The sequence below is a fragment of the Lonchura striata genome, chromosome 3, assembly GCF_050655825.1.
Source record: "Lonchura striata isolate lonStrDom1 chromosome 3, ASM5065582v1, whole genome shotgun sequence".
NCBI lineage: Eukaryota > Metazoa > Chordata > Aves > Passeriformes > Estrildidae > Lonchura > Lonchura striata.
In genome coordinates this window covers 43,190,584-43,208,711 of record NC_140705.1, presented here as the reverse complement: position 1 = coordinate 43,208,711, position 18,128 = coordinate 43,190,584, and the positions used below count along the sequence as shown (strand labels likewise).

The following is an 18,128-nucleotide window of genomic DNA, read 5'->3' as shown; positions in this document are numbered from 1 at the left end:
GCCGGACATCTGGAGGAATTTCTTCATAGGAGGGATTATTAGACATTGGAATGGACTGCCCAGAGAGGTGGTGGAGTCTCAGTTCCTAAAGTTTTTTAAGGAAAAGATTGGTGCTTTTCTTGACAAGGTGGTCTTCTGTAACAGGTTGATTATCTCAGAAGTCTTTTCCAACCTAATAGATTCTGTGATTCTGTAACCTGTGTTTGAGCTGCCCGAGTCACATAATTAGAACCAAAGAATTAACTCCATCTAGGAATCAGCTCTGATTTTGGACCTCTGCAAGCCAGACCCGAGCCTCTTCCCTCACCGCGGGCCAAGGCTGGGGAGTCGAGTGGGAAAAAAATGAAAACCTACGATTTTTTTTTTTTTTTTTTTTTTTTTTTTTTGCAAAGGTTTGCTATAAGGAGGATGGAAGCCAGGTGGAGCTGGGTACACGCCGGAGCACGGCGACCGGGACGAGGGAGCAGCGCCCAAGGGCGGCGGGACGGCGACGGCGAGGCCGCCGCTGAGCCGCCGCCATGGCGCGGCGGGCGCCGGCAGGGGGCGCTGCGCGGGCCGGCCGTATGGCGGCGGCGGCGCTGCGCCTGTGCCGCGCTGCGCGCCTGCTGCCGGCGGCTGCCAGCGCTCGAAACACGGCCCCGGCCCCGCGGCCGCCTCCGCGCCTCGCTTCCTCCTCCTCCTCTTCCTCCTCCGCCTCCTCTGCTTCCTGGCCCTCTCCGCCGCAGCCCGCCATGCCGGCCTTCCAGTACCCCGAGGTGTACCGCGACGAGACCGCCGTGAGTAGGGCGCTGGCCGGGACAGCACCCGGCGTGCGGCGGCCGGGCCCGGGCGCGGGGCACCCGGCTCGCCATTCCCCGCGGGGCCGCCTCGGCTCTCGGGGCTTTGTTGGGCTGCGGCCACGGAACGCCCGGCGTGCTCCCTGCAGAGGGTCTCGGTCTGTCGCGCCCGGGGCCCGCGGCGGCTGCCGGCGCTGTCGGGGCGGGATTCGGGCCCGCGCCGGTGCCCCCGGGCACGTCCCGCGGGGCCGGAGCCGGTCCGGGGCGGGCGGCGGGGCCGGGGGTGCGGGGGCAGCGGCCGCATCCCGGAGCTTCGGTACCGGTGCGTGTGCCAGGGGAACCCGGGCCTCCGCCCGGGCTGCAGCAGCGTCAGCAGAGGAACAAGTAGTCTATTTATATAGGATGGCACATCTGTAACATAGTCTCATCTTCTTGTATTTCCACTGTATCTGGATACACAAGGGATTACAGTGTAAGTTTGGCTACAATGGGTTCGATTTTCTTTCCCTTTCTCAAACCACTGTGCATTGTGCACAGGCCAGGAAAGATCTACATTGCATTTATACCAAACTGTTTGCCGGTATGAGCCAAAGCTGGAAAAAGTCCTGAAGAATTTGTTTTCCCATTTGACTGTAAGGCTGAACTGTGCAAACCCTAGTAGCAGGTATCTAGTCTTATTTAAAGTACTGGAGGAAGGAAGCAGGTAAATTCAACCACGTGGATTAATATTTTGTGGTTTATTTGTTATGTTTGTTGTTTTGGAGATGGGCTTTTTATTTTTTATATTACGATTTATATATATACACATTATGCACATATTTATGGGCAACAGCAGTAGGGAGAGCTAAACCAGAGACCGTTTGTGTAACCAGGAACCATACTTTGTATGCATCCAGTAATTGGGTTTTATAGTTTGGCTTGAAAACCTTAAGGGTCTCGGTTTGGTTGGTGGGCTTTCATTTTTGCTTACTAATCTATCTTGTAGAAGGAATTTATGTGCATTTCACCATTTTTCTGGTGCTCTGTGTTTTTTTTCTGAGAAGTACTGTGCTGCTGTGATGCCATCACCAAAGATTGGTAATACTAGTGATTTACCTTGGAGCAATGTGTTGGTTCTGTCTTTGCTCCTTAGCACTGTATGCTTTTGTGAAACTCCAGATGCCCTTCATCATGCTGACTATGGTTCCTTGATGGATAGAGTTTTCTTGTGTGTATGTCTTTTTCTAAATTACTATCTTTTATAAATTCAGGTGTTGGATTACCATGGATGTAAAATCAGTGATCCGTACTGCTGGCTTGAAGATCCTGATAGTGAAGAGACAAAGGTAACCTTTCTTTGCATGGGAATGGCTGCTTTCACATGCTTGTCTCTTACTGACCAGATGCATGGGTACTCTGCTTTTAAGCAACTGCAAATACATTTTGAAAACTTTTATAATGAACAAAGTTCATGTGATATCTCATGGCACCAAAATGCCATTATTTTGCCCCTGTGTTTTAATGGGGAAAAGTTGAATGGGGCTTTGAGCAAACTGGTTTACTGGCAAATGTCCCAGACCATAGCAGGGGCATTGAACTAAATGATCTTCAAGGACCTTTCCTACCCAAACCATTCTATGGTTCTGTGAAAGTCTGAAGTACTTGGTATTTTTAAAATTTTTAAAACTAACCCATGCTTATCTTGCCCCCATTTTTCTTGGCCAGTTCGAATGTTCAAGGTGGTGGTATCATACTGAAGAGAAGCATTAACTTTTTTTCCCTCTTATGTGTGCTTGGTTGGACCAGTCAAGGGCAGCTGTTTGTTTGTTTGTTTGGGTTTTTATTTGTTTAGAGCTTCTTTGGTTGTTGGAGTTTTGTTTTGGGTTTTTTTTTTAGGACTCTTGGCTGGTTCCCCAGTGTATGAACTGGAGAGTCATTATTCAAGATATAAGTTGAGTCCTATTAAAGAATTGTGGCATAATGCAAATAAGCATGTTGGATTCTTCATGTGTGACATTGTGTAATCTATATGGTGGAATGATGTCTGTGATGCATTGCTTCTGAGAATGTTTTCTGTAGAAAATGGGAATTTCTGCTTCAGTTTATATTTTTTTGATTGTTTTCTTTCAGGCATTTGTGGAAGCTCAGAACAAGCTCACAGTACCCTTTCTCGAGCAGTGTCCTGTTAGAGGACTGTTCAAGGAACGAATGACTGAACTTTATGATTATCCTAAGTACAGCTGCCACTTCAAGAAAGGAAAAAGGTATGTGAGGAATGTCTTTTGATGTGGTGATGAATGTGAAGCAAGTCAGAAGCAACTATTAATTAGGCAAACAAATTATATTTGTATTTTTTTAATAGTTGTGAAGAAAACTAAGCCAATGTTAATGTGAGGTTGCATGATGCAGAGCACAAGGTGCTTCACTCTCTGCAGTTCCCAATCATATTATCTTCTTCTTTTGCTGGCTTTTCTTTTATAAGAAGAAGAATTTGTGAGTTTATGAGAACCCAGAAAATTTTGTAGAATAATTGTTGTAAAAGTAAAGCTTAGAGGAGTTCCTTTCAGAAAGGCTTGGTTACTATCAGTATAGTTAAAGGCACATTGTCTGCAAACAGCATAAGCCTGTCGTGTGTTCTGTTTTACATATTTGCTAGAGCACTACTCTTACATTGGTCATTCTTTGAGCAGCTGGTAGGCTTTTTTTGTTTAGTCATAGCCAGTAAAAAGCAGTAGGAATTCCCTTGTGAAAAACTGTTCCTGTAGCTGCAGGGTATATGTGAAAAATCATTTGGAGGACATAAAGCAAGTGTTTTCTTAGAAACAAAGATATCCTGCTATATTCCAGTGCCTAATCTACTCATATCCCTAGGCTAAGTGAAGAGGTGGTGTTTCTGTGTCTTACCCAAGATCTGGAGACTGCAGCTGCTGAATTTAATGTGACCTCTTTTAGAAACACTAGCTGGCTTCTAGGGAAAGGGTGTAAAGGGACTTAACTACATCTAAAGATTGTTTTAGCAGTTGAAAAGAGGTAGCAAAAACAACCAGCCACTCTTAATCATAGGAAACACAGATAATCTTTTTCAATGTTTTCAATTTGTTTTGTCCTTGCTGAGCGGGCACCCAGCTATGCCATGTATGTGTTCCCCACCATCCACAGATAATCCACAGAAAAAGAGAGAATATCTTGTTACCTTAAGATTTCTACACAGATATTGAGCGGGATTTGTTTTAGCGATCTGTGTTGTGAAGAAGGCACTGACACTACTGAGGGAGGGAAATTCTGTACTGTGTGGGGTTTGGTGAAGGTGTATGGTAGAGAGTGAACCCATATACCATATACCCATATGAACCAAGCTGTTGGTGGATTTGATGTGGATTTTAATTGTCATGGATATGGCACAACATGCCAGTGTGTAGAGGTGTGAGGTTTAAGCCCAGAAGCAGTGGAGCTGTTTAGGACTGTGCTGCATCTGGGGACGTATGCCTTGCTGAGTGAGTCAGGTGCAGCTTGTTAGTTTGTATGTGATGCTCATGCAGATGTAGCAGGTGACCAGGTCTGGTCAGTGACTGCTTTAGATTCTCTGACCTATTCTCCCTGTGCAGTGCAAACGTGTCTGGGTATTGTTACCTTCAGCGCTGTTAAGGCTTAAGGTTGCAGGAGGTCTTATGGCAGTGATAAATACAGTCTCTGCTAGCAGATACAAATTCTTAATTTAATGCAGCTGACTGTCCTCCAGGAAGAACATTTGTGCCAGGAGCTTGATGTGCTTGTAATTCATGACACTTTACTTCGACTTTAATAGATGTCTTTTTAGTCTTTCTGAGTGGTACTCTATTTCTTGGCATGTGCTGGATTTAAATTGGAGTGGTTCAAATATAACACAAATAAAATAGAAAAGCCCTATGTTGTGGTGTTTGAGGCGATCAAGAGGTCTCTACCATGTCAAATAACACTCGGTAAAGTGTGGGGTAAGGAACTATTCTATTTGAAGAATTTTCTGAACTTCTCATGACACTTAGAAACCCTTACATTTAACTGCTCTGGTTTTCTGATGAAGAATAGCTGCTACAGGACAGTATCCAAAGAGTTGTTCTGTAGAGTCTGCAGAAAGGAAGGGTGCTCAGGGAGGTGCTGTGTCTGTCTCATTGCTTGACCTTTGCTTCCCAGCTTGTTGCTCAGCATTGCAGAGATGAAATTGGCAAGAAAATGGCTGATCAAATAGAAAATTACTTTTCTTTTTCTTCTACTTCTTTTAATCTTACAGTTTTGCACTTGCTGAACATTACTGTTATTACTTGAACATATTACTAGCTCATGTTGTTAACCAGGCCTTTGTGAGTATATTTTCCTCTTCTGGCTTTACCAAGTTCCCATGTTTGTAGCCAAGTACTTGTCAGTCTTAGGGAATATATGAACTTATATTTAGATTTGAATGTTGCTCTGTAAATTCTCCTCTTCCCCCAGGTGAAGCTGCTGCCTGGTTCTTTAAGTCACGAGTTTGTGTAGTAAAGCACTTGAAAATGGGTGTTAATATCTGTGAGCTCTGTAGTGTCTTAGGATGTGAAGAGTATCACTCACTAAAGACAGTCTGTATTTGTCTGTTCCTACAACTTTTTCAAACACACATTGTAGGGATATTCAAACAGTTTTGGTTCTGTTTGATTTGAACATAAGTCTGTCACCTGGTATGGAATGAAAGCAGCTGTATGAATGACGAAGCTGAGAACATAAGGGATGGGAACCTGTGCCAGTACTTGTAACAGAAAAATGCTGCAGCTGCCAGTGATAACATAGATAGTTATGTGGAGTTTATAGTATACTTAGAATTCTTTGAAATGTACTGTGGCAAATGCAGCTTTTATTTTTAAAGGATATTTTGGATGCATCCTAGCCATGACTCCTACTCTGCTGTGAAACTTGTGTTTCCCTAACCTATTCATCTGTCTTTTATTCGCTTCATGATAACTTCATACAAGTTGTGTTTGCCTAACTGAAAATCAGAGTTCTTCCTACTCAATTTTTCCCTCTTGTGTTCTTTTTAGGTATTTTCACTTCTACAATACTGGGCTCCAGAATCAGCGTGTTTTATATGTACAAGATTCCTTAGATGCTGATGCCAAAGTTTTTCTTGATCCAAATAAGCTTTCTGATGATGGCACCGTGGCCTTACGAGGTTAGTGAGACAGCAGTTCCTGCTGAGTAAGTCTCAGTCTTCAGCAGAAGTTGAAAATTTAATCTTAAATAATTACAATAGCCTTATGTGGATTTGTACTGTGTGTCAGAAGAACACTTCTAAATCTACACTGTATCCACAATAAACTTGGTTCCGTTTCCCAATGCTTTTTTTTTACAACTCTGTAACAGGCTTCCAATTAAATATGAGCAGCTCTTGAGGCTCTCCCTAGCAAGGAAAAAAGTTTATGTATTTATCTTGATTAGTTCTCTTAAAATTGTATTTTGCAGCTTTAACACAGGCCAACAAGTTAGGGACTGTGAAGGAACATAGCATTAACTTCTATGATCATAAGATTGTTTATTTTCACCAGGGCTGTAACTTCTCTTAGCTGTCAATTTTCACAGTCCCTACTTGCTCATTTTTGGAAGTAGATTCTTGGACCTAAAAGTCCTCTAAGTCTGTTCAAGGACAGTTAATAAAAACAGCCATCAGAATTAGTGAATATTTCTCTAAAAGTGACCTGGCTGAAAAGAATCAATATGGCCTTTTTATGGTGAAGTTCTGCCTTAATCTGTGTGTATTGCATTCATGTAATCTCTGCGTATTTCTAGAAGTCTTAGCAGCATAGTCTCCTTCCAAATGCACTTAGAAAACTAACAGCTGTGTAACAAGAGAGAAAACTCCTGGTTTTGATTATTAATTGATTTAAGGGTAGGGAAAGGAAGAACTGATGGGCTGTCAAGTGGAAATCACCAATAAAGCCCTGTCAGAGACTGTTCTAGGATTTGCAGTGTTCATATACTGAACATACTAGAAAAAGGAGTGAGCAGTGAGGTAGCTGAATTTGGTGATAGTACAAAGTTACCCCTGGCTGAAGAATGACTGAAGAGGTGCAGGAATACCTTAATAATAATGAATGGACAATAAATTAACAGGTAAAAGTATTTGTGCAGATAAATTAAGTGATGCACAGAGGACAAACAGTCCTAACCTCATTTATGGAGGAATGGATGGAGTGAACTCTTAGGTTCCTGATGACCTCTTGGGAACAATGCTTGGAGTGTAATGTGTAATTCCATGAAAATGTCAATTTGGTTCTTGGTAGAAGCTAAACAAGTATATCAAATACCAATTTATTCATCAGGAAGACATTTTCTCCTTGGAAGTGTTCAAGAAAAACTCAGTGTGGCACTCAGCACTGAGATTTAGTTGACAAGGTGGTGATCAGTCAAAGGTTGAACTCTTGGAGGTCTTTTCCAACTTCATGATTCTGTGATTCTATGAAATAGTGAACAAAACAAGGAGACACCATTACATTAGCAACTCAGGAGATTATACTGTACCACTGAACATTAAATTTAGTCCCAGTCTCCTCACCTCAAAAGGGGCTCTGAAATACAGGTTTGAGGAGGGCAATAGGAAAAAATCAAAGGAAAAACTGAGTGTGCCTGTATTAATCAGCTTGGAAAAGAAGACAATTTAGCAAGGATATTAGAGGTCTGCAGAACCATTTGTGGCATGCAATAGGATGGAGAGAAGAAATAAGAATTTATTTTTTTATTACAAGAATGAGGGAATATCAAATGAAAGCAGTGGGAGTCCGGTCCCAAGCAAACAGAAGAAGGTGATGGTTCATGCTGCAAGAAGCAGATCTGTAGAACCCCTTATCAGTGGATGTTGGTGGTGGAAAAAGGCAAGCTGCACATAATCAAGGGGAAGGGAAGTATTCAGGAGTATTATCCAACTACTGATTGGAAACAATTCTGCTAAACTGAAAATGGTTGGAGATTATAAGAATATTTGAGGGAAATATTACTTGTGCTTGCATTGTTCTTGCATTTATTCCTGCATATTGTTCTTGTGCTTGCATTGCACAGTATCAGCACAGGCTGTTCGGGAATAAAGAGATTGAGAGTATCCTTGCTAACAAGGACTTGGGAGTCCTGGTGGATGAGAGGCTGGACATGAGCCAGCAATGAGCTTGTAGCCCAGAAAGCTGATTTAATCCTGGGCTGTGTCCAAAGCAGCATGGCCAGCAGGGCGAGGGACGGGATTCTGCTTCTCCACTGGGCTCCTGTGAGACTGCCTGGAGTACTACATCCAAATCTGGGCCCCCATTCTAGGAAAGACATGGACCTGTTGGAGGGAGTCCAGAGGAGTCTGTGAAAAGATTAGAGGGCTGAAGCACCCCATCTATAACAAAGTCCTGAAAGAGTTGAGATTGTTCAGCTTGGAAAAGAGAAAGATATGGGATGACCCTATAGTAACTTCCCTGTACTTAAAGGGAGCCTACAAGAAAGCTGGAGAGGGACTTTTTACAAGGGTATATAGTGATAGGACAAGGGAGAATGGTTTTAAATTGAAAGACAATAGGTTTAGATTAGATATTACAAAAAAAATCTTTACTGTGAAGGTGGTGAGGCACTGGAACAGGTTGCTCAGAGAAGTTGTGGATGTCCAATCCCTGAAAGTGTTTCAAGGCCAGGTTAGGCAGAGCTTTGAGAAACCTTTATCTAGTGGAAGGTGTCCCTGTCTACAACAGGAGGGTAAGAAATAGGTGATTTTTAAGATTCCTTCCAACCAAACCATTCCATGATTATGTGGTTGTTCCTACTTGTGTAGGTATCACATTGTGGTTACTCCTGAGGACAACTAGGTGGAATTTTGTTCTGAACCAGAATTGCCACTCTTACATTCTTATGAGAGAGAATATATTGATGTGGCACAGTGGCGCCTCTCAAAACTATCATGATTATGAAATTAAACTTTTTCCTAGATAATTTTTTGGTAGCTACTTTCAGGTCTGTACAGGCCTATGATAATTCAGTCTCTTCGCTTGACTTGATTTGCAAGCATGAATTTGATCTTCATCAACTATGATGGAAGCTTTTTATTCATCACTTTTTGGATAAAGTGAAATACATAGCACAGGTTTTAGCTGAGAATACTGGTAATTAACCATTTGCAAGCTAATGTGGTAAAGTTTCCCAGTTACTTCAGTTTTCAGGGTTTTAAAGGGTCTAGTTTTCAGTGACTCAATTTTTTAAGTGGTATTTAACTATTTCAGGATACTTTCAGATAGCTTGCATCTTTTTTAGCTTCTTTGGTACCGTTTCTCTCTTAAACTTTCACTCAAGTTCTCTACCTGTGTTCATTTTCATTTTCTAGCTCTTCCTGCCAAGCTCAGGGCAGTAGAAGAAATATAATTCAAACCGTAATTGTTTGGGCATAAGTTGTGTTACTGAACATGGATATACTTACTGTGCTTAAACTTGGATCTGTGAATTTAGAAGTCCACAGAGAGTGGAAAAGTGGTGTGAATCTCAAGTGATAACAGATGTAGTGTCTTGCACTGTTTTTAGAAAATAAACCTTCTCTTAGTGTTTGGTGAACAGTTGCTTTAACTAGCATCCCAATTTAATCTCTCTTCATTTCGTTTGTTTCCGTTTTCCTAGGTTATGCATTCAGTGAAGATGGTGAATACTTTGCATATGGCCTGAGTTCTAGTGGCTCTGATTGGATTACTATTAAGTTTATGAAAGTAGAAGGTCCTGAGGATCTCCCAGATACACTGGAGAGAGTTAAATTCAGTTGCATGGCATGGACCCATGATGGAAAAGGCATGTTCTATAACTGCTACCCAAAACAAGATGGGAAAAGTGATGGTAGGTATGACTATTCTGATTGCATACTATGTGGAAGCAAAATCACTTTTGCAGTGAATTGGTGCAACAAATAATTAGTTCTACAAATCTGTATTGAGATAAGTGGCTGTATTGGTTGTGCAATTAGAGATGAAATTATGGCTTGTATCGCCAAAGCCTATGTTCAGTTAGTGCGAATCACTTTTTGTCTACCTGCCCCTCTTTTTCTCATGAAAGTTTACTGCTTCCTTTTTCTCTAGGATGATTTACTTAAGTTCCATATTGTTGGTGGTGTTGGCTAGAATTTGATATCTGGTGGAAGCTTACTTAGATCTTTCCCCTTAAGCATTTGTGTGGGCATAGATAAACTGCTTTAGGAGACTTTGATGAGTAGCAATGAGAGGTATAAGGTTTTTTTTGTTCAACCAGATTAATTCATGTGTGGTTCACAGCAAAGCAAAACGAAATGTTTATGCTAGCAAAATTCAAAGAGCACTGCACAAAGTGGGATAAATTGTGGAGGAGCCTCATTGGGGAAGGAATTTAGCAGCTTCTGTTATAAGACAGAACTACTGAAAAGTTTCTTCTCGAGATGTGCTCTTCATTAAACAGGAGAGAGCCTGAATTTTGCCTCTGTATTTGCTTTTGAAGCCTGTAATTTTGCCAGACTTGCAAGATAGACATCGACCTTGTTTTGTTGAGGTTTTTTTTTACCTCCCGTTTGTAGTTCAAAAGCTGAAGTGCTGGAAATGTTGCAAGAATGAATTTTTTAAAAAAATTAAATCAAGTGGAGCCTCATACAGTGCTTTAAAAGACATCACTTCTATATTTTCAGCAAATGGAAGTATGACGGTTTCTAGGAATGTTAATTAGCAGTAAATCTCCCCTTAGTTGCTCTGGGTGAAATGGAAATGAAGATGCCATTAGAGGGTGTCAGAGATTCTTGTTTTTCTTAGCTTTGCTTGCTTTTATTTCTAGAAAGCAAAGCTTGAAATGATAAATCTTTAAATTTGAAGAAGGTATTACCAACAGTAAAAGGAAAGGGTTACTTTTATGCAGGTTTCCAGCATGAAGTTTTATCTTTGTTTAGTAGGATGGTATTTGTTTGGAGGGGAATGGTTGTAGCTTGGAACATTCCTAGTTCTCTCTTCTGAATTTCTCTTTTATATACAAAAGGATACACAAGTTTCTAAGGCTTTCATATGGTTGTTACATTTCTTTGACTACTTACTGGTTTAAATATCTGCATTTTACTAGGCACTGAGACCTCCACTAATCTGCATCAAAAGCTGTATTATCACGTATTAGGAACTAACCAGTCAGAAGATATCCTATGTGCTGAATTTCCTGATGAACCAAAATGGATGGGGGGAGCTGAGGTATAGTAACATCCTGCACCTTACCATTATCATATTCTGTTTTTCAGATTCTAACAACTGATAGTGGATATTGATTTGAAAACTTTTTCTTTATTTTGATTTTTTTATTTTTGTTAGTGTTGTAGAGTTGACAATTGAACTAAAAATCATTGATTAAGAATTCCTGAAAATAAGGCTGCCTAATTTGCTTTAAATCAGTCCTCCAGCCTGCAGTGAGACAATCATATACCCTTTTTCTTCACTGAGGTCATTCTGTCTGATACATATTCCAAGACAGAGAAGATGATTTAATGGACAATGTGTCACTGTTCTTGTTTCTTCTTGGTCAGTGTTTAGCCCCAGCTTCTACTTCCTGCACAAAAAGCTTATTCTAATAGCCAGCGTGTCTGGATATTCCCTGCTGTATATTTATTTGATTATATTTAATTTTGCAGTGTCTTCCCTGAAAAAGAAATATATCTATTCTACATAATTGAAGAATGGAGATATACAGGTCAAAATCTGTTAATACTCAGTGTATAATTGGAGAACTCTAAATTTTCCTATAAGTTTTATCAACACACATATGGTACAGACTGTGTTATTTGAAATTGAATTGATTTCCTAAGCTTACTTTGTGGAATTACTACTATATAGTGCAAAATCCCAGTAAACCTTTTGTAATTAATGTGTTTTATTCCCCATGTTAGATTTAGCAATGTGCAGTTGAGTGCACTTATTTGAAGTGCTGCTGGAATGTAGTGATGGTCTTTCTATTTATCAGGGAACTGATGTTTCCCCTGTGAATGAATACTTGTAATACTCTGTACTCTCCTGCCTACTACATTTGATCAGTACATTTTGTTTCTATATTGGTCTCTTTTTTTATCTGACACTTTTGATGAATATGAAGTGGTTTTAGCCTGGTTTGGTGTCCGCAGTTCCTGCAGGTACTCTCATCAAAAATGTGATCATCAGTTTGTGTCAGTTTTCAACACATTAACCTATGAAAATGATAGGGGTGTCTTTAGGTTGCCAGAAAAGAAAGGTTCTTTTAATGGTCAGGAGAAAAATATTGTGCAATTAAAAAAACCCAACAAAACCCAAACCAAAACAGTGCAATTGCAAAATGTGGGTTCATCCTTGTACAATGTGTCACAAATCTTGTTTTCAGGCCGTTCAACAAATTTTATGGTCAGTTTTTCTAAGTGTTTAAGAGAGTGGAAGACCACAAAGTAGTGGGGGAAAAGTTAAAATATCATGCTGTTTGGTGCTGTCCTGAATATACTTCCTTGGTGCTAAGATGCTGCTGTAGATCTTAAAATACAACTTTGCAGAGCTCAACATGTTATAAAATGCATGCTTTCATGTGTTTCTGTCAAATAAATAAAAAAATGTTTGTATTTTACCAGCTTTGCTAGTCCTGCTAACTAGAGACATTATGTTTTACATAAACTTCAGTGAAAACAGTTGAATTGTGGTGTGTGTGTTCTAGTTTTAAGTACCAAACGTTTCTCTATGGTAGGGGGAGTGTTAAACTTTCGTACATAGGTTTGAACAGAATTTGCAGGTCTTGCAACTACATTCAAGGAAGAGAAATACTTGCACCTGACAAGGAGATCCTTCAGAGACTGCAAAATTAATAATGTTGCCATGATACTTCAGAAAAAATAATATCAGGTGTGCTGTAGGGAGTTGGAGTAGTGTGTATTCTCAATGGAGATAGGAAACTAGGTCATTGATAAGGACAAGAGAGGGTTGTATAAAATTTTGTCAGCTTAATATATTTACAAGGCAATATGCAAGCAAATAGCTTCAGGGTTCTTTTCCTTATTACACATTCAACACCACCCCCAAGTATGCTGTGATTTAAACAAAATCTGTGGTGCTGAAAATGATGTTGGCAGAGAAATACAGATGTGTTTCCAGCTCTTCAGTTAAATGGGTTGTTTCTGAGGAAAAAATCTGTTTTTTCTTAGTCAGATATGTCAGCTTTGAAAAAGAGGCTATCAAATCTTTTCATTTATGCCTTAGAAAACGCATAAACATTTCTGGTACAGATTCTAGAATGGTGGGAGAGTTGTGAAGAGCAGGGATAGCATTTAATTGCATTACAGCCCAGCAGAGGGCAGTCTGGTATGAAGATTTTTAAAACCTTGGCAATGTCATAGGTACTCTGGGAAAACAGGAGCTTCCCATGCTTCTGTGTTTAAGTGGCATTTTCTTGCTTCTTCTCCAGACTGACTGAACATACCTCTCTTTCACAGACAGACTGTTATTCTCAAAGTTAAACAATAAGTTATATAACAGTCTTTCACAGTTGGTAGTGTGAGAACTCCCTGTGGTACCAGCAGGAAAGTAAACAGAGCAGAAAGGAGTGGGTGAGAGGAACCCTCCTATCCCAATTCTGCCAGCAGTAAAATAACTACACTTTTTCATGTTTTCTAACAAACACTGTGCACTGTCTCTGAATTGACAATTTTTTTTAAATTCTTGATTTTATATTTAGAGCTGTCAGTTAACATCAGTGGTTATAAAGCAGGGAGGTGATCTTATACATGAAATTCTGAGCACAGAGGAGTAGGCTGTGCCAGATGTGTTCTGGCTATAGTGGTTTCACTACAGCAACGTAGAAGCATCCACAGGGGAAAAATGAGCAGCATGGAGGGCTGAAAACATTGCCAATTCAGTCAAGTGAGACACACTGCTGGGTAAAACAGGGCTTTGGGAATTTTTATGAAGTCTCAGACTGTCTTAGTCAAGGCTGAATCTTGAATAGAAGACTAGTATGAATATCTTCCTACAGCCCTGGCAGTAGGCCCAGAGAATTTTACTCATAAGAAAGAGGCAGGTAATCATGGCTGCACATGGTTCTATGGGAGCTGATAATCTCCTTACATAGCCAGGTTCCAGGTGCTTCAGTGCTTTCATTGTTCAAAAGCAAGCTGAAAGCCACAGTAAAAATTGTGTGTGATGTTTGTCATCCCAAAGGGCTACTGATTTTGTTTTGTGCTAGACTTAGGAAAGAGAATGCTTGTAAATATGTGTGTATATATTGCTGTGATGATCTGGATTCAAAATCCCCGTTCTCTGACTTTGGTATGGCTCCTTCAACTCCAAGGTTAGCAGAGGCTCAAAAGGATATAGTCAGAATAGAAGTACTCTATATACCAGTACATTCTATCTAAAATCCAAGAATAAAAACCCACCTGGAATAAGAGATTTGAATTGATGCCTAGAGCAAGTTTCCTAACCTGGGGAGTGGGTGGATAGAACACATCAGAATGTTGTTCGCATATAACCATGTCCACATCCTGCATAAAGTATGTCAGGCCTGTGCCTCAGAATGTAGGAAGGGGATTCTATTGGACCTCATCCTGAAATGTTGCGTTCCCATCATCACCCATCATTAGGGCTTCTGAAATCTGGTTGATTCTGAAACCAGTACTCTGCAAACAGAAAACAAAACAGTGCCTTTACAGCCTTGAGAGTAGCAGCTTCAGGTGGCTTGGATTGTTCAGACAGTCCCAAGAGGTTCCTTTGTAAGAGGGAGTTCATGTCCCAGTCCTCAACATCTTAAAAGACTGCAGGAACATAAAATGTGATAGGAGCTATTTGCAAGCTTCAATGACTTTCTGGCACCACAGCAAAAATAATATCAAACATAGCTGTATGTTCTCTTCATTAAGAAAACAATAAACCAATACCACACCCCACAATCCCCACAAAAACCTACAACCCTTTACAAAAGAGTTTCCTATTCTAGGAAAGAAAATAGCTTTGATTTTTCTAATAAATGTGAGAGAATAAAAGTGGAATTTGAAAGGCTGGGAGACTACTGTGGGGGTTCTTTGTCATCATGCGGGCAGATTTTTGCAGCACAGGCACATATGCACATCTGTGATGGTAGAACACTTGAGGTTATTCAGACAGTGTAATTGCTCTCTACTTGCCAAATGTTTCAGCAAATTTTACAGTATTTTTTTTATCTCTGTAGAACCAATGTGCTTTATGGATTTTTATGCTTAATATTTTCCTTTGTTCATCTGATAAAAAGCTTGAAAATACTCATAAATAACAACTTGCTGCAGAAATTACCTCTTTTAAAGGTTTCTTGCATGTAAATTCTTCTTAGTGGAGTCATACAGGTGTTATGCAAAAGTCTTCATGTAGCATATATCTGATGTTAAGGAAGTAACTGCTGTCATTAATCTGTTTTATTTTGGTGACTGGGTACATTCCTAAATAAGTATATTTTTTTTTAATCTATTCAGTCACTCTGGGTGGTTTTAAGCTGTTACATCCATAGCATATAGTGAAAATTGTAGCAGTGTTAAAATCCAGCTTATTGATGCAGTGAGTTTTTAGTTCCATGCATTGCACAGTTGCAGCTTTATTGCTACACATCTTTCTTTTTCTGGATGATCTGATCTTTCATGGCTATTACAGTTAGTAATTTGACCTTTTAGCTCTGTTGGAAAGCGTTGTTTCTGTCTCTGATTTTTTTGAACTTTGCTTTTTTTCTTTTTTTTTTTTTTTTACGTGATTCATTTGCTGTGCTTCATTGGAAATGCATTAGATAGCCATGACAATTGCTCAGTTTCATATGCAAAGGGCACCAGTGCATGAGGAGTGGTAGTTTGTGAAATAACTGCAGATGCAGATCAGGTTGTACATTACCATAGTGTTAATGCCTGCAGTTAAAAAGAGAGTTTAGCTTTTTCTCAACACAGGCATAGGATCTAATAACTGAATTTTATTTTTTTTTATTTTTAGTGCCTTGTTATGCAGAAACAAATTATGCAGTGATTAGGTTTTTTCCACCTTGATAATAAAGGGCAAAAGTAGTAAAACTTTTAATTTATTGTCTATAAAGGAATGATGTGTATAGATAGTTGCCTTAATAGAATATGACGTACTCTAAGAACCCCTATTTGTGAACTGACTATAGAGAATTCTTCCTTATCCTGAATCTGGCAGTGGTGACTGTCCAGGTAGTGTTCACAGAGCTTGCATTAATATTCACTGTTGGTATGCAAATTACTTGAAAGTAGAGCACTCTAATATGTTTCATATTGATATTTTAGTTGAGTGATACATAAAGACAGAAAGTCTAAAAACCCAACAACTTTTTTGTGTTCATTCTTTTTTGTCGTTGTTAGTTCAATTATGTATGAGTTTTTGGTCTGAAATCTGCTGCTGCTGCTAGACAAAATATTTCACTTTGTTTTTGCTGTGGATCCTCATAACTGTTTGCAGTTTCTTATATGGCTTATATAATGAATTAGTTGTATTTTGTAACAAAGATGAGATTTGAGTGGTTAGAAGATTATTTTTACTTTTTAGACTTCAAATAATTTTGTTTCTTGATATATTGAAGTTACAGGTAAACTGATTCTTCTGTTTATATTTGTCATAGCAGTGGCTACTGTTCATCAAAATAGAGAGAACAGATAACAATGGAATGAAATCACTAGGCAGAAAAAGAATCCAGAGAAAACGCTCCACTATAAACCAGAACTCTACTATAAAGGAGGATTTAAAGGTTTTGATGCTTGAAAGACTAGATAAAATAGTACTTAAGAGTACAGCTGTCTTAGTGATATTGTTATGTATGTTTGTATGGTGCAATGATGGTCACAATAAATTTTTAAGAAATAGTAGATCTAACAAACTCAAAATTGCCAACTGACTGAATGACAGTAGTAGTGAAACTAAAAGCTACATGCCAACATCAGCTCTTTGAAATAATTCTTCCTTTACTGGTGCTGAGTTAGGCATTAGTGCTGTGTTATGACAGTAAAATCATTGTTCTGCTGAAGGTTTTCAAAAGCTGCAGTAGAAAGGCTACAAGATTTCTTCTGTCCTGTTTTGACAGATACTAAATGTTAAGAGGTGAAATCACGTTATAGCCTGCTTACCTTTTACCAGTGGGTGTTTGAAATTATAGTAATTTTTTAATGAGAGAAGTGTACACTGACTGGCATTCCAGAGCTCTCTCAGAAATTCTTGAGATATGTTTCCTTTTCATCATAAATGTAGGAAATCAGGTCTGACATTGCAGCTGTCCCCCTTATGCTGAACCATGAATGCATTCTGAGATTTGAGTGAGGTACTAGTATGAAATTTCAGTTCATAAATTTGTGAGCCAAGAGCAGGGATTGTGACTGAGCTCATGAAGATGATGTATCAATGTAAGAATAATTCAAATGATACTTGGTAAATACTATTTCTTTTTGCCATCCTGAAACCCAGACTCTTGTCTGTTTACAGTGTAGGGTCAGTGGCATTTGGGCTGAGATTACACATTCATCAGTGCTGCAATCTGAGCTGCATTAAGCAATCTCTACCCCTGTTATTCATGTTTCCAGCTGTTTGGTGCTGTGTGTTAGCTTGGCCATTTGTGCAACTGAACAGTGAACTGATTGAGATACTAATCTGGCAGAGGGGCTTCTTTTAGTCTTCTTTTTTTTGTTATTGTGGATTGTTTAAGTATTTTTCCTTTTTCTTTCTCCTTCCACTTCTGGATTCTATGTTTTGTTTGTTTGGGTTTTGTTTTTCGGGATTCTTTCTTCTTCTCTGGTTCTTGGAAGTTTAAATTTTTTCGTTGTTGTTGAACATGCCATTTTTTTAGTTGTGTCAGTTCCCTGAACTGGTGCACTTCACAAATGGTGGATGCTTGTACTGTCATGACATGGGGAATGAACTTACATGGACACAAGCAGCTATAGCTGTAGGAAGAGCTAGAGGTGGAGACTGCATAAGCTGGTGTTGCTGCCAAGATTGCTCATCAAACTGTAACTTTGCAATGTAGACGTCTAAATCTGCAGTATAATCCTGAACATTTTAGCATGCTGCAGTCAACCGTCTTGTTCTGTTCCTGTCAAAATCCTTAAGGTTGTAGAACTCACTGGTATAAGAATAGCTTTAGTGATAGAGATACACATAATTGATACCCCACCAGCAAGATGTCTTGGGAGTTCTTACTTCAAAGTAAACATAAACTGCTATCAACTCTTAACTAGTCCATCTGGGAATATAGAAGGAAAAATTAGATATATTCAGATTTGCTGTTATCAGAGATTCTGAATTACCCTTGCAACAACATCAAGAATCTGCACATCTCTCTTCTTTGTTGGGTAAAGTTATCAGTCTTCTCTTAACTGTTTTACTCACAGAATCAAATAATAAA

General features: G+C 39.5%; 1 protein-coding gene across 1 annotated transcript in view; it reads left to right on the top strand.

Moving 5' to 3' along the window:
• Window positions 1–548: 548 nt before the first annotated feature.
• Window positions 549–18,128, top strand: part of PREP (prolyl endopeptidase) — an 83,361-nt gene continuing 65,781 nt past the window's right edge. The window contains exons 1-6 of the mRNA XM_021553809.4: window positions 549–776; window positions 2,027–2,101; window positions 2,886–3,019; window positions 5,801–5,931; window positions 9,390–9,599; window positions 10,836–10,957. Coding sequence (XP_021409484.3) covers window positions 564–776; window positions 2,027–2,101; window positions 2,886–3,019; window positions 5,801–5,931; window positions 9,390–9,599; window positions 10,836–10,957 — 885 coding nt within the window. The 5' untranslated portion in view covers window positions 549–563. The remainder of the gene's footprint in view (window positions 777–2,026; window positions 2,102–2,885; window positions 3,020–5,800; window positions 5,932–9,389; window positions 9,600–10,835; window positions 10,958–18,128) is intronic.